Source organism: Patella vulgata, chromosome 3 (genome assembly GCF_932274485.2).
Source record: "Patella vulgata chromosome 3, xgPatVulg1.2, whole genome shotgun sequence".
NCBI lineage: Eukaryota > Metazoa > Mollusca > Gastropoda > Patellidae > Patella > Patella vulgata.
In genome coordinates, this window is record NC_065881.2 from 18,687,730 (window position 1) to 18,705,435 (window position 17,706).

General features: G+C 36.3%; 1 protein-coding gene across 3 annotated transcripts; it reads left to right on the forward strand.

Annotated features, from left to right (window-relative positions):
- Positions 1 to 596: 596 nt before the first annotated feature.
- Positions 597 to 17,608, forward strand: LOC126815487 (DOMON domain-containing protein FRRS1L). Of its 3 annotated transcripts, none has more exons than XM_050541157.2 (10): positions 597 to 726; positions 3,172 to 3,375; positions 8,341 to 8,484; positions 8,860 to 9,014; positions 10,335 to 10,423; positions 11,093 to 11,189; positions 12,145 to 12,354; positions 13,315 to 13,410; positions 16,304 to 16,457; positions 17,355 to 17,608. In XM_050541157.2, the coding sequence occupies exons 2-10, from the start codon at positions 3,318 to 3,320 to the stop codon at positions 17,516 to 17,518; spliced, it is 1,167 nt and encodes a 388-aa protein (XP_050397114.1). In that variant the 5' UTR covers positions 597 to 726; positions 3,172 to 3,317; the 3' UTR covers positions 17,519 to 17,608. The 3 variants fall into 3 exon arrangements, with proteins under 3 accessions (XP_050397114.1, XP_050397116.1, XP_050397115.1); XM_050541159.2 differs by having other exon boundaries at positions 613 to 726; positions 3,292 to 3,375; XM_050541158.2 differs by having other exon boundaries at positions 626 to 730.
- The last annotated feature ends 98 nt before the right edge of the window (positions 17,609 to 17,706 follow it).

Below are 17,706 nucleotides of genomic sequence, written 5' to 3' on the forward strand. Positions count from 1 at the left end.
TAAAACACGATTTTTCCTATTTACCTCCAGGCTTAGTTAAGGTTAACATTAGTATTTTACACTAATACAGCAAATGGTTTATTATGTGTCAAGTTGACGACGTGGGATTACATTGTAGTAGAGCGTATGTTTTGTGGCCTTTATAATAATAATGAAATGAAATGGATTGAACGTCTTACCATCCGGGCTAATGAAGACGGGCATACGCCATGCAGTGTTCTTTGAGGGAAATTTTGACCTACGGCCTACTCTACTATCCGCTGTCAGGGCAATGACGTATACAGTTGGTAACGATGTATCGAAACTGGTTGTGATAATTTGGTAACGACGTATCGAATCTGTTTGCGATAATTTGATAACGATCATCGCGGGTTACGATTCCACCGGAGTACCACACCTTCTAGTTACGATGTGACTCCCCTCCACCATGGCAAATTTCAGCCAATAAGCCTACAATGTAACACTGCAGTGCTCGCCCAATCATGGTCTTGAATGTCTAATAATGGGGACAAATATTGGTAGTTTGCATTTTCAACCAAAGCAAACGAATCAGTAACCTACTGCGCATGTGCTCAGGCGTAAATCTATGACCCATACAGCTTACCGTACTTTAATTTCAAGAAACTTGTAATTGGACACCTCTGTCGTTTACCGTTATGACTGACGATTCCTTCTATTTTCCAAGTAACAAAGGCGTTACTTTGCTTAGTTTTATAAGGAATTGATGTAGGTATATATTCATGGCTTTTATCAAGATTGTTTGGAACTATTTACTAACATACATAATTTTAATATATTTGCACAAGAGCCAGGTTGGTTATCTTATATTAAGGAATTTATGATCAGAAGTTCACGTTAACCCAGATTCCGTTAGTTTATATATTTATGTATGGTAGAACGTACACATCATATTCTGTCTAATAATAGTTGTAGCCTAATACTCGTCTAGTCTATTATACACCATAATTTCAAACACGTGGTTTAACTATAGACGTAAATTACCACTCCTCAAGAAAATGATTATCTAAAAAGTTACGTTTTTAATTCCGTTTAAATATCTTTATATATATATTCACGTTTTGTTTCGCTTTTGAGTTCCGTATAATGAGGTTGTTAGCAAGCTTTAATCAGATGATCGTAAATAATTACAGTAACTGGTTACAATTTCCTTTAAATAAAATGGATGAAAGTCACAGTGACGACATTTGTATGTAAATTTATATAATATAAAAATGAATTATGTAAGATTGAGATCAAGAGCTCGCAGTTCTCGTTGTATAGTTAAAAATAGATAGCAAAAAGGGAATATATTGAAAATTTCAGTCAAATTACTTTATTCTGAGCGTAGTTATGACCGTTTGACGCATAGCCTAGTTTCGGCACCATTGCTACCGTTGTTATGATATAACCATAAATTATTAACTGCAGAGCGTGTTTAAATCCATTGAAAATCACAACCATTCGATGGGCTAGAGAGTTGATTGTGGGCTGGACATGTGATTAAATGTCTAATTAATGATTTATAGAACATTTGAGGCAAAACGAAAGATCTGCGATAGGCAGATTTATCTGTTACATAATGCATCTTTAAAACTATAATATTTTGATCATATAACGTAGAACACTTTTAACGAAGAGGACAATGCATCCGAATATTTCACACACCTCTGAGATGACGGTGATATGTGAAATAATCTTTCATAATTGCACTTTAAAAAATTTAATAAAACGAAATAACATTCGTTGTATCTAAAAACAATATATAATTTGACTGCAATATCGATCATCATTTAGAATCGACCTTTTCAGATCGACGAACTTTTTTTGTTACACTATCAGCATTATCGCCGCGATTCCGGAAGGATTATTTAATCTATCGCCGGGATCCCCATTTCTTTTGTAATGACCCCTCCACACATTTAACTGTGATAATGCAGATCACACTTCGTGTCTATATTCCTAACTATATATGTAGTGTAAACTGTCAGAAAAACGGCTATGGTAAAGCAACATAATATACGATTCATTAAAACATAATATATACATGTAATGCATGTTAGTTAAATACCGCAATGATTAATTTTGTAAATTATATTTAAGGAGCCAAGTCTCCAACCTAATATTTTCTATAATATTCGAAATTAAAAACACAAATTAGAATTCAATTTTGGTCCATTTCAATCTATATTGATGTTGTTATGTTGCCGTGAAAATGTGGGATCCTAATATCCAATATATATGACACAATGAAAGTTTAAAATATGGTACACGAGTCCTGTACCACATCGTTTCGGACGCAAAAGGAATGAACAAAGAAAAACTTATCCTAAATTATAAAGCGACAGTAAATAGTAATGGCTGATTCACAAATGATAAAATAATACTAAAAGAAAACACGTTTAGAACGGACGAAACGGACGTAAACGACTGCCATTCAGTTTGGAATGTTCACGTATTTCACTGAACATAATTGATTAGAAATTACTTTTATTTAAAAATTGAATATAAATCACTTTATATACACTCATATTACATTAATGTGTGCTTTTAGACTCATTTATGGTTCCAAAAAATAGAGCCATACGCCCTTTAAACATACAAGGATCTGCTAATTGCTTGAATCGATTTGGGATAAGGCCACGTATCGGCCCAGTCTGCTCTCCAATTAAATTTCAATTGAAATAAAATATCGTTTAGTTTTATTAAATATAAAGAAGATGCAGAGTTTTTGCACTGTTTAAAAAGAATTGGTGACGCCGACATTCTTAGAAATGATATTCCAAACCATACTTTAACATAGGATTTTAAATAAGTTTTGTTAAAAATGATATTTAGGCTACTATATTTTATCAAAGTATAAGATTTTATATTAGTTCATTTCGTAGACACGGTGATAATGTGTTCAAATAAAATAATTATATATCTCATAAATTCTTTTAAATTATATAAATTTCCTTTTGTCTCTTAAGCTACACAAAAAGTAAACGCCATTCACACAATTATTTGAAGTTTTAAGCTCTTTGTGGTCTGATAAAAAAAAAAATCAATTTTTAAAGTAAAAACTAATTTATTAGTATTTCAAGGTTAGGTCACGCGACATATATCCTGTTCCATGATATATGTCATCCACATACGAACATACACATATGCCTGTTTAATAAAAATATTTAGATTTGGTAAATGTACCACGTGATCTGTTCCGGTTACCTCACTTATATCCTAGACGAAGTTAGCAACATCACGTTGTTGAACTAGGGATTGACATTAATTTCGTGTGGTATTTATCCAAAGTCAAGTAAAAAGTGCGATCTGCTGAAATGGAGAAACAACACGCTATGATGTTAATGTTATTGTTTGTAACTGTACTGGGCAGAGGTAAGTACGATATGATTTGATATATTTTTTTTTTATCAATTGGTCTATATCAGCTAATCATTTATATCGTTTATTCTTTATAAATTTTGAACAAGTTTGGGTTTTAGTACTGCAGTAAGGGGAATACAATGTTGTATAATCTATTTTGTATAATCTATTTTTGTTGATCAATCAGTCAATTATATGCATAGGTTTTTTTTTCTTTTAACGTTTCACGCGCACTTTGACACGGGGAACTAATTTTGCCTCCATTTCATCGTCTTGTCCATTCTTTAAACATTTTTAAAAGAAAGCCACAACTAAAGAAGTCCGGACTTTAGTATTTCTTACCAAACATATTCTAAATATCTAAGCATAGGTGTTGAAATATCTCGGACATCAATAACATCAAATGCCATGATCCACAGCGACCGGACAGGACGACATCCATCTTTTGGTGTAAATACTTCAAGGCGAATAGGCCCGTACATGTGTAATTAAGGTAGGGTTACCCGTACGTGTAGGAATCTGGTAAAACAAGTTGTAAGATATAATACTAGAACACTCAGTATGGATGGATACAAGTTGAAAGATATGTCAATATACTTTGTAATGTAACACCAACGACACTTGTCACTTGTATTTGCTTCCCAGAATAACATCACAAAGAGACCTGTAACTGAAAGTCTAATCATAATCTTTCAGTGGCAGTAATAGCGATCGGGGAACACATTACCAGAACACAGGGTTTTTTTACTGTTATTCTTAATCCATGCAGATGGTTTCTTATTGATTTCATATATATAATCCACAAGTTTACTAAATGTCATTGTGCTTGATAATGATAAGAGGATACTTGTCGAAACGTCGTGCTTTTAGAATAAACTAGTTATTGTACCACATAAATACTCTGTTCTGTTAATGAAAGTCCAATCGTTGGGATGCGAAGAAAAGTTTCGAAAACCGCTGGTGTCCTCGTAAAAGAAAAGAAGGTAGAAATTTCCCACATGCCACACTGTATAGCGTATGCCAACTTCATAAGCCCGGTGCAGAAAATTGGGACGTTAAACTTTATTTCAATTCATTTCGTCACCTGTATTTTCTTCCCAATCTGATTAAAACACAGATTCTATTTCGTTTCGTTTTTTTTATATTTCAAAATTTCGTTTTACTAGCCTTCATTACACTGGGATCTGGAAGAGTTGTTATATAATCCGCGTTCTGTTTGATGTGAGAGATTAGCCAATGAAATTGTCTGTTGTGGCGAGTTCTTGGCGTGTGTGGGTAGACATTCGCAGCGAAGACAAAGCAAAAGTTGTATTTCCAAATACCCACTTGAAACATCAACGCTGATTGGTTAATCAAATGTCTGATGTCATAGGGCCAAAAGCCGCTCGTATGACCGCTGATACGACCTCCCACTACAACTGGAGACCATCGAAAGTATAAAAAAGGAAACGAAATATAGATCTGTAGGCTATTGTAATCAGATTGTTTTCTTCCCAATGAAAAGAAATTAAATGGGGTTTAACTATTTTGCTGAACCCACGTGGCTAATGACGACGGGCATTATGACAAACAGTGCGATATAGGGGAAATTATGCCTCGACAGCAGCCCTTCATACACGAGACCTCGGGTTTTCTTACCATCCGAACGACTAGACGCTGTTCTTGCCGCTGCACCATGGTGCAAAGAAATACAAACTGGAAGTTTATGACCGGTACAAACTTCTTTGTATTGTCATTGTTTATAAATTCTGACGTCACCATACATAAAAAAACGAAATGAAATCAAAGTATATGGGGTATAACGTCCTACTGTTGTGCTCCGACTGGGCTAATGAAGACGGACATACGCGGTGCAGTGTGCAATGAGGGTAAATTTTACCCGGTTTTCGCCTATATTCTTCATCGAATTTCAGTGCCCATGGGTTTTTTTTTACATCCACAACAACGTGTGCACGACGGGACCTTGGTTTTTACGCATCAACCTAAAAGACCAGGGGCCTGTTTTACGAAATTTTAACTAATAGTCGGATTCGGTTTGTTACATAATTCCCATCCGTCGGCTTTTCGGGTAGAAATCATGGAATAAGCTTTATTTTGTAGGTTTTGATGTTTGATTACAAAAAACCAATGTTGACTTTTTTTCTGAGTAGGTCTTCATAGTCTGGGATGCCATTATTTGAGGGTAGCCATTTTGCGATAATATTGCAACTTATTTTATTATTTTCACCTTTATTTCTACTCGAAAAGCCGACTGATTTACATTAACGATCGGACTATAAAGATAAAATCCAAATTTTAGTAGATACTTCAATTTTGATTGGCTAAGCACTAAAATCAATCTAATATTATCCAATCAAATTACTAAAATTTGGATTTTATCTTTGTTAAAATTTAGTAAAACAGGCCACAGACGATGTTACTGTTCACTTCCTCTATCCTGTAACACTGACTTGGCAAATCAGTCTATAAACTTGCCATAGTATATGATTGTTGCATTTTTGTCAACCAATCGTTGCATTTAACAGAATAGTCCAAAATTATTTACCACGTACAGCAACTTCGCAAAGTGGCTATTTATTTACGTTCAGTTTTGTATTTGATTAGCAAACCTTTGATTTAAATCTTTTCAACGGCTATTCTTTGGAATCTGCGACTTTTGGTGTAAGTACGTTCATCCTGGCCAACTGGTCCTGTTCAAACATGATGTTAGTATCTATTAAATGTCAGATGTCGAGGGCAATGGGACTGAAGTCTGGACGTGAATCGTGCACGTAACTGGAGCAGTCAGTAAATAATACAAATGAAATGAAATAGAGTTTAACGTCCTACTGTTCTGCTCCGAACTGGGCTAATGAAATGAAATGGGGGTTTAACGTCCTACTGTTCTGCTCCGAACTGGGCTAATGAAGACGGGCGTACGCCATACAGTGTGCTATGAGGGAAATTTTGCCCGGACAGCGGCGCACTACGGCCTACTCTTATATCGAATTTCAACTGTCAAGGGATTTTTTACGTGCACGCCAATGTGTCCCATCCGAACGACTAGACAGCTGTCCTTGCCAGGCCCTCCATCCTGCATCACTGAAAAGGGAGAACCAAACCGGAAAATATAACATTAGGTCGACAATCGGCATTCATCGATACATTACGGTAATTTACGATGTGTCGGTTTAAATATTTTCTAGTACGACATGATTATATACAATGCTGGTATAATGGATTTAATCACAAGCGACGTGTTTGATTATGAGGGTTATGACCCTCCTTTTAGAATCTGATCTGTATGCTATTTATATGCATTGCGTGTAATGTAATTAGTAAAACGAAGAAGTCTATCACATTTCAACAATTTCCGTTCCTTTCAGTTTGTAGAATCCGATCTGTATTAAATTTTTATGCATTATGCATTTCAATAATTTGCGTTCGTTGCTCCTAGAAAATTATGCCCACTCGTTTTACTTCGAATAGCCAATCCCTTGACTAAGTTCTATAGTTATCTGCTCAGGTCAAGCAGAGGGATAAACGGGAAAAAGAAGGAGAAATTTTGTTCACGTCCACTGGATCCAAACTAGGTCATTTCGGTACTAATTTGGTTCAATTTTATTTCAATAATTCGTTTGCGATTAAGGGTCTTTAGCAGTATAAGGATGAAACCGGAGAAAAACGTTGAGGTGGGACAGGCGACCCTACCCCTTGCCACGTTCAAGCTGGGAATCGAAACCACGCCACTCGACTCAATGACAACCTTATGATTCAACGCGTTAAAACCATTCGGCCACCCAACCCCCAGATAGATAAAAACAAATTTAATAGCTAAATGTTTTATAAATGAGCAATTATAGAGTATCATCTATTTCATTTGGAGATTGGGGCCGACGACATCACCCTCGCCGTTTGTTTGTTGAAATTATGGGTCGTCTATCGCACTGAAACGACGAACCCCATTGATTTGTAACGTTTTCCAATCGTCATGTAGCTTGCTTGTCTATTCATTCCATTGAAAGGACGAGTCCTATTGATTATCAACGCTTTTTGATACCGCCAGAGCTATTTACCTTTACCGTTTTCATTAGCCCAGTCGGAGCAGAAGACTAGGACGTTAAACCCCTTTTCATTTCATTTTAATTTTATTCCCCATTATTACATAGTCTTGTTAGCTACAATGATGATCTTATCGCTTTGAAATTTTCTATGGGGCGTTTAAAGTAGCTAAATCGCTAATATTTGGGACCTAGAAATTGACACAGATGGGTCGCAACGCATAATTTTTATAATAATGTAATATGAATGTATTTAAACTGATTTACATTCAATCGTTTCTGTTTTTACTATAATTTCTAATCATTTATGTTCGGCGAATGGCAATCTCTAGCGTCTGATTATTCCAGTCTAAACTGATAGTTTTTATTACGCATGCTCTCCAGATAAGAATATGTCGTCACCGTTTGACATGATTTGTGGAATATGTATAGCCTGGTTCTTTGAGTCCATTGTTACAAATGGCACTGAAACGCATTATACCAATGCTAAAATGTTTATTTTGTCTTAAATATTGGATACCAAAAGCCCATCTTTCCCCGGTAAGCTACTTTAATTCATAACTGCTTGGACGAGTAGCTGTTAGTAGGCGTATGTTTCGTTAACTGGTAACCTATGTTTATACAGTCCAGTAATATGTCGAATCTTTAAAGTACAATAGAGTTTACAGAGATATTAGTCGGAATATTGTATAGATTCGGTGGGCCCATTATCCAATCTAATGTGGAATATATTGTGTCATATATTTAATATATTTTTCGACATAAGCAATGATAGCAATAATTTACTGTATCTTGGGTTTTTTCATTATCTGTATTAGCTTGATAACTTTGAGAGAATACTCTTCGAAACGTCGCCCAAATAAATATGTATGTGTTATAGTTAATTGCTCTATCCAGTTACTAAATGCCTTAAAATGATTATTGTTGTATTTTTCAGTTGATGGCTATGCCCAAGGTCCTCCAACGAGTACGTGTCTTACACAATTCCCTAAACATAAAAACACAGAAAAACAGACTGGAACGCCTCCTTTCAGAATTGAAGTCGATCCACAAACATATGAACCTACACAGACAATTTCAGGTATTACTCACGCTAATTACCTTTATAATTTGGACAAAATGGGTACTGGTACTGGCCTCCAGTGGATGGAAATATAGTTATTTACCTTTCTCCACTATTAGGTGGCGGTTTTGGTAGAGTTACGTTGAAATGTAGGGCGGACAGTTGCATGTTTACTAGTATACTACTTCCAGTTTTGGTAGAGAGTTACGTTGAAATGTACGGCGGACAGTTGCATGTTTACTAGTATACTACTTCCAGTTTATGTATCTCCCACCATGGTTAAACTGGTACATGCTTTTGAGAAATAGGTTGCCACATGTGGCTTCATCTTTGACTACTGCTAGATTTATCGTTCCTTTCACCTATGATTGTAATTAATGTTTGTATTTACAGTAAATCTTGAAGCGTTACCGAATGTTAACAACCAGTTTAAAGGAGTTTTAGTCAGTGCACATCGTAAAACTGGTAACACCGAGGAGATCCTGGGCAGTTTTACCAAAGTTCCCATTGAGAAAATCAAAACATTGGACTGTTTAGATGGAAGAAAGGTAAGTCAGTAGTAGCAAACCTGGCAACACAGACGAGATCCCGAATAAAACTGATGAGATCCTGGGCATTTTACTCAAGTTCCCATTGAAAAAAACCCCAAAACTTTGGACTGTTTAGATGGACGAAAGATAAGTCAGTAGTATCAAGACAGGTAAAACAGATAAGATTCTGGACAGTTCTACTAAGGTTCCTATTGAGAACATTTTACTGTTTTGATGGAAGAAAAGTAAGTATGTAGTATCAAAACTGGTACTACAGATGTGATTCTGTGCGGCTTTACTAAAGTTTTCATTGATAAAACTAAATCATTGGTCTGTTTAGATGAGATCTTGGGCAGTTTTACTAAAGGTCCTATTGCGAACACTGGAACGTTTAGGTGAACAAAAAAACCATCAAGCTAGTGTATTAAAGCAGATAGAAATGCATACTAGAAAAATAGATTTTGCTGCTTTTGTTATTATATTGATGAGCAGATAGTGGTTGAAACCTTTAGTCGAGGGAGTCAGTATTGCACTGACTCAGTGAGTATGGCACTGCATCACAAACCTGGAGGTCCAGAGTTCGATACTGGAACTGAAAGGGAACGATAGCGCGTTTGATCAAGGACATGCGGGTGGTAAAATTTGTCAATGGCTCCTATATCCCAGCAATCACTTGTTTTCGTTTATAACCCTTTCTTGGAACATGAGTAAACTGGACACCTTATTTGCAATCATCTGTTAAAAGGTGTGCCATGTATGCACACTTCTTTAAACCAGAAACTATTTAATGAGAAGTTTTAACCTGTTTTAATAACATTTGGTAAGAAATGGCTAATCTATGTAAACATCTATAATCATTTGGTCAAAATAATTTTTTTTTTTTTAATTTATTTTTTTTATAAGCAATATTTTTATTCAGATTTCTATCTGAATAGGGATTGGGGAACAGGCATAGCCTATATTAAACCCTTCTCCCTGTCAGATATAGATACATGTATTTACATAAAGAAACATACAATGTACAAGTGCAGTTATTTTACAGTGAGTGTGTTATAGTTGTCTCTGGAATGGATTTACAGTTTAGTAATAGGCAAATAATGTACAAGTGAAAATATATTTACAATGAATGGTTATAATTGTCCCTCGAATCGTCTGGTGATTTCAAAAAACGAGTGAACAGTTTTAAAAATAATGAATGAGTTTTCTATGCTGTCAATTCCATACAATAGGGTTGTAGTATTTCGGTGAATAGTAGGTAAATTATTTATTGTATTATTTCGGGCATCTGAATTTGTAATCTAGCAATCAGTGAATCACATTTAATGTTTAATTTTGTAGAATGTAGCTATTCATAGTAATTCTAACCCTGTTGATGCTGTGGCCTTAGAATGGGTGTCTCCCTTCAACTATGGCGACATTGAATTTAGGTGAGTAAAAGCAGAACCAAATTTTTATGGTATATTCCTGTCCTGAGCATTTTATCCCATCGTGTTATATTGCTTTATTGTAGGTAGGCATTATAGAAAATATAGTAACATGGATGACAAAGTACATTGTTGGTGTCGACGTAAAGGAACCCTTGGGAGTTGGAAGTCCACGACAGAAACGCCACTGTTTGGGCACCCCCCCCCCGCGCACACTGTCACCATTAATCTTACTTAATTACGTCTAGATAAACAATCAATGAAGGACACTCTCTTAATACTCTTAAATATTTGTATACAATTATATAACATGAGTTCAGATCTATCGACACCCATCAGCGTCTAGGCTAATTTATGCTTTTTACTGGATTATTCTCTCGCTATATTTAATAATAACGTGTATACATTTTCATTACACTATATAATCTTTAAAATATACGTTCTTAAAAATATATATGAATTAAATATCCAAATAAAATATCTGTGCATATTCTCCTCAATATAATAATGCATACCGTTACAGTATGCCCGACCGGATCGGGAAAGTTAGATGTTAAATACAAGCATTTCATTTCATTTCCCCACTATAGTCAATTTTGTTTTCTGTCTTCGTTTAGTCATTGTCTACAAATCAGATTTGCTGACAGATTTCTTGTTATTAATTATTTACAGGGCAACTTTTGTAGAAAATTTTACACGATTTTGGACAGGCTTATCGGCTGATTTAAGAGCCGAAAATAACAACGGTTTACAGCTTCCAGATTATACGGTATGATACTGATTTGGACTCTTAAAGGGCTTAAAGACTTTGTTCAGTATTATCCAGAGCCTTCGACAGTGTAGTGGTGTTATCTTACCTAGAACACGTGCGCTCCTGATATCCAATATTATCCAGAGCACACAGTGAGCAATAATTGTAAAAACAAATACACGACGACGTGTACACTATGCTTTCGTGCGCGATCTGAATTGAGGCGCCTTGATCAACGCGGATATGTGTCAATGCGGAAGTGAAATTATTTCGAAGAATAAAACTGATTAGAAATTACAATAAAATAAATGTAAATCCGTTTACGTACACTCATATTATATTGATAAGTGCTTGTTGGTCCATTTTCTTCCATTTTAGGTGCCAATGAATAGAGATTTGGCGCCTTTAATATTGAGTTGACGATGTCTTATTGGTGATTTTAGTATTAAACTGATAAATATCCAGCAGCGTCCTCAATTGCACCTGATATGCAGTCCATTATTGTAATCGAATATGAAAACATTACATAATTTTATAGAATTTAAATCATATCATCAGATCCTTATGGTTAACTGGCGTGGTTTCGATTCCCCGGTTGTACCTGACAAGGAGTAGGGTCGCCGGTACAACCTCGTGGGTTTTCTCCGGGTCTTCCGGTTTCCTCCCACTGCTTAAGACCCCTGCGTACAAGCGAATTATTGAAATAAAATTGAACCACATGTTAGTCCCGAAATGACATAATTTGTGCCGAGTGGACGTTAAACCCCATTTCTCCCTTTCTCTCTCAGATCCTTATGTATGAATCTTTGAGTTGCCTACCTCGTGTATTTTCTACGGGTCCTGCGGTTTCTCCCCACTGCTAAAGACCCCTACGCGCAAGCTAATTATTGAATAAAATTGTACCAAATGTAGTCCCGAAATGACCTAGTTTGTGTTGAATGGACGTTAACCCCCATTTCTCTCATGCTTTCAGTTACCAGCTACCAGTAACATCTTTACGTCTATTCAATGGTCAGACTGTGGTAAAACTCGGGGATGTTTCTTTCACCCGGAATCATGTACCGGAGAAAACTGTGATGTTGCTATGACATATATGAAAAACACTGAGGGTTCTTATACGTTTGAATTAATGGCGAAAGCTGAGGGATATGTTGCCGTGGCGTTTTCTAAAGATAAAAAGATGGTAAGTATCTTTTGCTTGTAATTTTTGGATGAATAAATGAAATGAAATGAAATGGGGTTTAACGTCCTACTGTTCTGCTCCTATACTGGGCTAATGAAGACGGGCATACGCCATACAGTGTTCTATGAGGGAAATTTTGCCCGGGCAGCGGCACTATCGCCTACTCTTATATCGAAATCCAACTGCCAAGGGATCTTTTACGTGCATTCCAATGTTTACACGGGACCTCGGTTTTTCGTCTCATCCGAAGGACTAGGCAGCTGTCCTTGTCAGGCCCTCCGTCCTGCATCACTGACAAGGGGGAAACCACGTCGGAAAATCGGGATGAACTTTCTCCAGGCTAGCAAGCCAGCGCCTTACCCACCTAGCCACCGTGGCTCCCCTTTTAGATGAATAACATAAATTTACCAACAATATAGATCTATTGATTTTATTAATTTTATCTGCAATATCGGTGTATTTATTATGTCTATCTACAATATAGGTCTATTTATCTTATTAAGTTTGACTATAATATAGTTCTGTTTATTTTATTAGGCTAATCTACATCTATAAGTTTTATTTATTTCATTATGCTTATCTACAAAATACGACTATTTATTTTATCAAGTTTATCAACAATACAGGTCTATTTATTTGATCAAGTTTATCAACAATACAGGTCTATTTATTTGATCAAGTTTATCAACAATATAGGGCTATTTATTTGATCAAGTTTATTAGCAAAATAAAAATAGGTCTATTAATTTGATCAAGTTTATCAACAATCTACGTTTATTTATTTATTTATTTATTAAGTGTATTAACGATATAGTTCTATTTATTTGATAAAGTCAATTAAAGATATAAGTCTATTCATTTTATTTAAACGATATAGGTCTATTCATTTTATTAAGTTTATTAACGATACAGGTCTATTTATTTTATTATAAATTCAAATTTTATTAATGATATTTATAGGGTGAGGATGAAGCAGCCCTGTGTACTGCTGATGGTGGTAGAGTTACAATACAGCATGGTTATAACCCAGGACATTATGTAGATCGACAATATACTGTTAGTTCTAATTCTACTATTTTATTACAGTTCAAACTACACTTGTCCATTCCACTCGGGTTAACAAAATAATGTTAATTTACCGTCTCAAGCAAGAAAAATTTCTTAAACATGTATTACACATGAGCTAAATCTGCCTATTGCAGGTCTTTTTTGGGTCCCGATATGTTATCTAAATTATTAATTAGACATTAATTAACTTATTAAGACCATAATCAACTCTCGATGCCACTGTTAGCCTGCGATATATCGTGGATTTGGATACGTTTTATGATGGATGATTTAACGCAAAAAAGGGATAATTTAGTATCGTATCAAAGGTGTAGAATGACGATCGAGGCTCTCCTAAAATTGAATCGCTAATACCTTGGTTCGGAGTGAAGCAATTTGACTGAAATCTCAGTATATTTTGTTCTCATTGTCTATTATTTAACTATCATAACGTTTACTGTCAGCTCTAATACCCCTTTACGTACAGATTAGCAAGCAAATTAAATATCCCGAAAACTTTTTCTTGGATAGCTTTATCAGATGTTTCTATTTTCCCCATCCGTTTATTGGCGAAAAATTCCCATATTTTATCTCTAATCGATGTTCAATCCTAACAGTGACAATCGTGTGTTTCATTTCAAGGGAGCTAACACGTTGAAAGCCAGTTCGTGTCTTGTTGAACTATCAGCATGCGAATACGTTCCAAGTTAACAAATCAGTATGCGAGCTGGTGAAAGTTTTATTATCATTTAACGTTGTCGATTCGGGTTTTTTCCCTACCTTCTACTGTTATAATGACGTCATACATGAATGTCGAATATTCATATATTGACAGTAAGGCCCGTGATATCTTTATCTATTGATTTAGAACACACGACAGAGCGTCAATATCTAATGAGTTGTAAGATCACTGTAGCTGCGTTCACACTAGGGGTTTAATCTGAATTGAATTCAGAATAAAGTCTTATTCCGGACTTTGGCGTCACACTCAATTCGATAAAAACCGAACTGAATCTGAATTAACGAATCCGTATATTTTTCCGAATTCAACCCGGAACAATTATTCAGAATCGGGTTATTCGCAGTCAAGATTTGAGTGTGACACGCTTGACTCAGATCAACAGTTTTACCGGGAACGATAACTTTGTACGAATGTTGGGATGTAGCCTACATAGCCGCAGCCCTTCGTCATTGAAACAAATGCTGCAGTAACATAACCAGCTAATGATAGGTTGTCAGGCAACGAAACACACGCCCTTAGCAGCTAATTCCTCCGATGAGTCAAAAAGGGTTGTGGCATACTTTTCCTTTTGTCAGTAATGCAAACATTTACAACACACTAAATTCTGATTACGAGTTCTGCCCTATACTAACATTTAATATCATGGCCCATAACTCTGGCAGTAATTATCGTAAATCGTTCAAAATCAATTGGCTTCTTCATCCATGAAGTTTAAACACTGTGCATAAATATCATGGGCCATAACTCTGGTAGTAATTATCGTAAATCGTTCAAATTCAATCTGCTTCTTCATCCATGACCTAAAATACTGTACATAAATTTAAAGTCAATCAGATATTAACATTAGCCTCTAGCGCGTCGGACAGGGGCGACCACAATATACGACCACATTTCAATGTGGGCATATAAAAATTGAAGTACAAAGATAGGTGTATTCAGATCACAGCTGGCCATTCACGGTCTAGAACTTGGGGGCAGGGCAGGTAAGCTTTAGTCGTCTCGAGTTTAGTGGAGTCTAGCCTCTAGCATGTATTACATATAGCTGGATAAAATAACAACAAAATGTATAGCTTTACATTATGTAGGTTTAGTGCTGAAAGGATTTGAATTATGAAATGGGAGTCACGATAGTTCAATGAGCAAGAAGCTGGCTCAGTAGTCTGGTGGTTGAGGGTTCTCTATCGGTGTTGACCGAAAACGTTCATTGTGATTTTCCTGCGTATTTTCCCTATGTCACTGTTGCAGGACGGAGGGTTTGACAAGGACAGCTGTGTTGTCATTCGGATGGGACGAAAGACAGAGTTCTCGTGTACACATTGACGTGGACGTAAAAAATCACTTGATAGTTGGAATTCGATAAAAGCGTATGCCGTAGCGCCGCTGTCCTAGGAAAATGATCTATGCCCGTCTTTATAAGCCCAGTCGGACCAGAACAGTAGGAAGTTTAACCCCATTTCATAACATTTCAATTATGAAATGTATCTTCGCTAGTACAGAGTCAAGAGTGAAGTACATGTACATACGTGTTGATGTATAGTAAACGCTACCAAAAGAGTAATCATCCTCATTCGCATTTCATTTTGGTGCCAACGAAATCGTGTTCGGTGCTACATGGCAAGGCGTCGAAGATGTAAGACCCGGCGTCGTGATGTAGCCTTGCTTGCCTCAGGAAATTAAACATAAGCAACATACGATCACCAATACGAATGTCTGGCGCATCCATTTTGCATATGAATGACCTTCACTGCGCATTCAGTGTGGCGCTTTTCATTCTGAATTCAATCCGAATAAACTGTAATGTGACGCACCGCTTTTAAAGCGGGAAAAACCAATCCGAATTCCGGTCTCCGGAAATCGCATTGAATGCGCATGGAGTGTGAACGCAGCTTGTGTAACCTTGATTAATTCGGTTTGAAAATCTGTCACGATTCGCCAGACAAGGTTCAAACAGTGTCACTGTCTTTCGGATTGCGGAAAAGACAGCGAGATCTTGACACTTTTTTGATATTTCAATTATTGCTGACCAGTTACCACTGTTTGATTACTTCGCTTAAACATATGTCGTGATTCGTCAGATGACAGTCGGACAGAAAGTGTCATTGTATTTCGGATTCTCGACCGGTTCATACTTTGGATCATTATTAATTATTTATTTTTCAGAAAGGTTTTTCTGATATTCAGATCCGTCAAGCTGATGGTAAAATATTATGTCGTTTTACTCGACCTAAATTTACGTCAATGTTAATGGGTAGAAAATGGTTTAACTTAACAGAACCATGGTATCTACAAATGGCATGGGGGTATACATTTATAGGTAATATTTTAAATTCTTTATACATGTCTTTTCAAGTCCGTTATAAAAACTTTCAATAATATCGTTGGGTGTCCCTTTTCAACCAACGTAGTATTTTGGCCACGGAATCGAATTTAACAATCCCCAAATTAATGAACACCGTTTAAAATCAACACCCCTGCATCCATTCCAATCACCGAGTATCAAAAGTATTAAATCCCGTTTGATATCTGTGATATTACTATATACATAAATAGTCTGAACTCGTACTACATGGAGCAAAGATCGTTGGTCAGTAGTGCTCTGGCTCACTAAAGGACGTCCTGGGTTCTGTCTTGGTGTTGGTCTACAACGTCCCTCGTGATTTTCCAGCGTATCTTTATATGATACCGAAGTCCCGTGTAAACGTGGCAATGTACGTGACAGAACCCGTTTCGAAGACGAAAACACCACTGTTGGGGCAAAATGTCCCTCATAACACACTGCATGATATATTATAGCTCGGTGGGTGCAGAAAAGTAGGACGCTTAGCCAAATTTCATTTCAGTTCTCAATACCAGTAACATACCCGTTTCGTTTGTCAAATATTGAACAAATTAAGACAATTGTCCCAGAACATACATGTCTGAGAAAGGCGCTGTCTTACTAACCACACAGTTCCGGATTATATACCCGTGTTGATCGAGAATGATCCTTAGGAATTTCCAGCATGGTTACAATAGATCAGTGGAGAAAGAATGAGGGCTAGGGTGTTTAGGCGCTCTAATGGGACGAAAAGCCGACGTCCTGTGTATACAATGCCCGGGCGAAATTTACATCATAATACATTGTATGACGAATGCCCGTCTTTATTAACTCAGCTGCTGCTGAAAAGTAAGACTTTAAACAACCATTCCATTTCATTTTAAATAATTTCAGGAACTGATGTTATCGGCAAGCACACAGAAGCACCGATTATAACTGATGAAATGGTTAAATTATCAGAGTTTAAAATTCACAGACCAACAATATCTTCATCTGCCCGTGTCACCACGTCACTTCCGTTGTTCATCTCTGTCTTCGTGTTTTCTATGTACATTTAAATTATGTAACCATGGTTCTCAAATGAGAACCTCTATGTGTTCTTCTGTTTTAATATTTATACTTAATAAAAAAAAACCAAAAAAAACCAAGATGTGCTGTTGTTTGGAGATTTAACGCCCACTTCCACTGATAGTGATATCGCGGACAAATCGTTATTGAAGTTAATTTAGCCCATGCCCAACGGCCT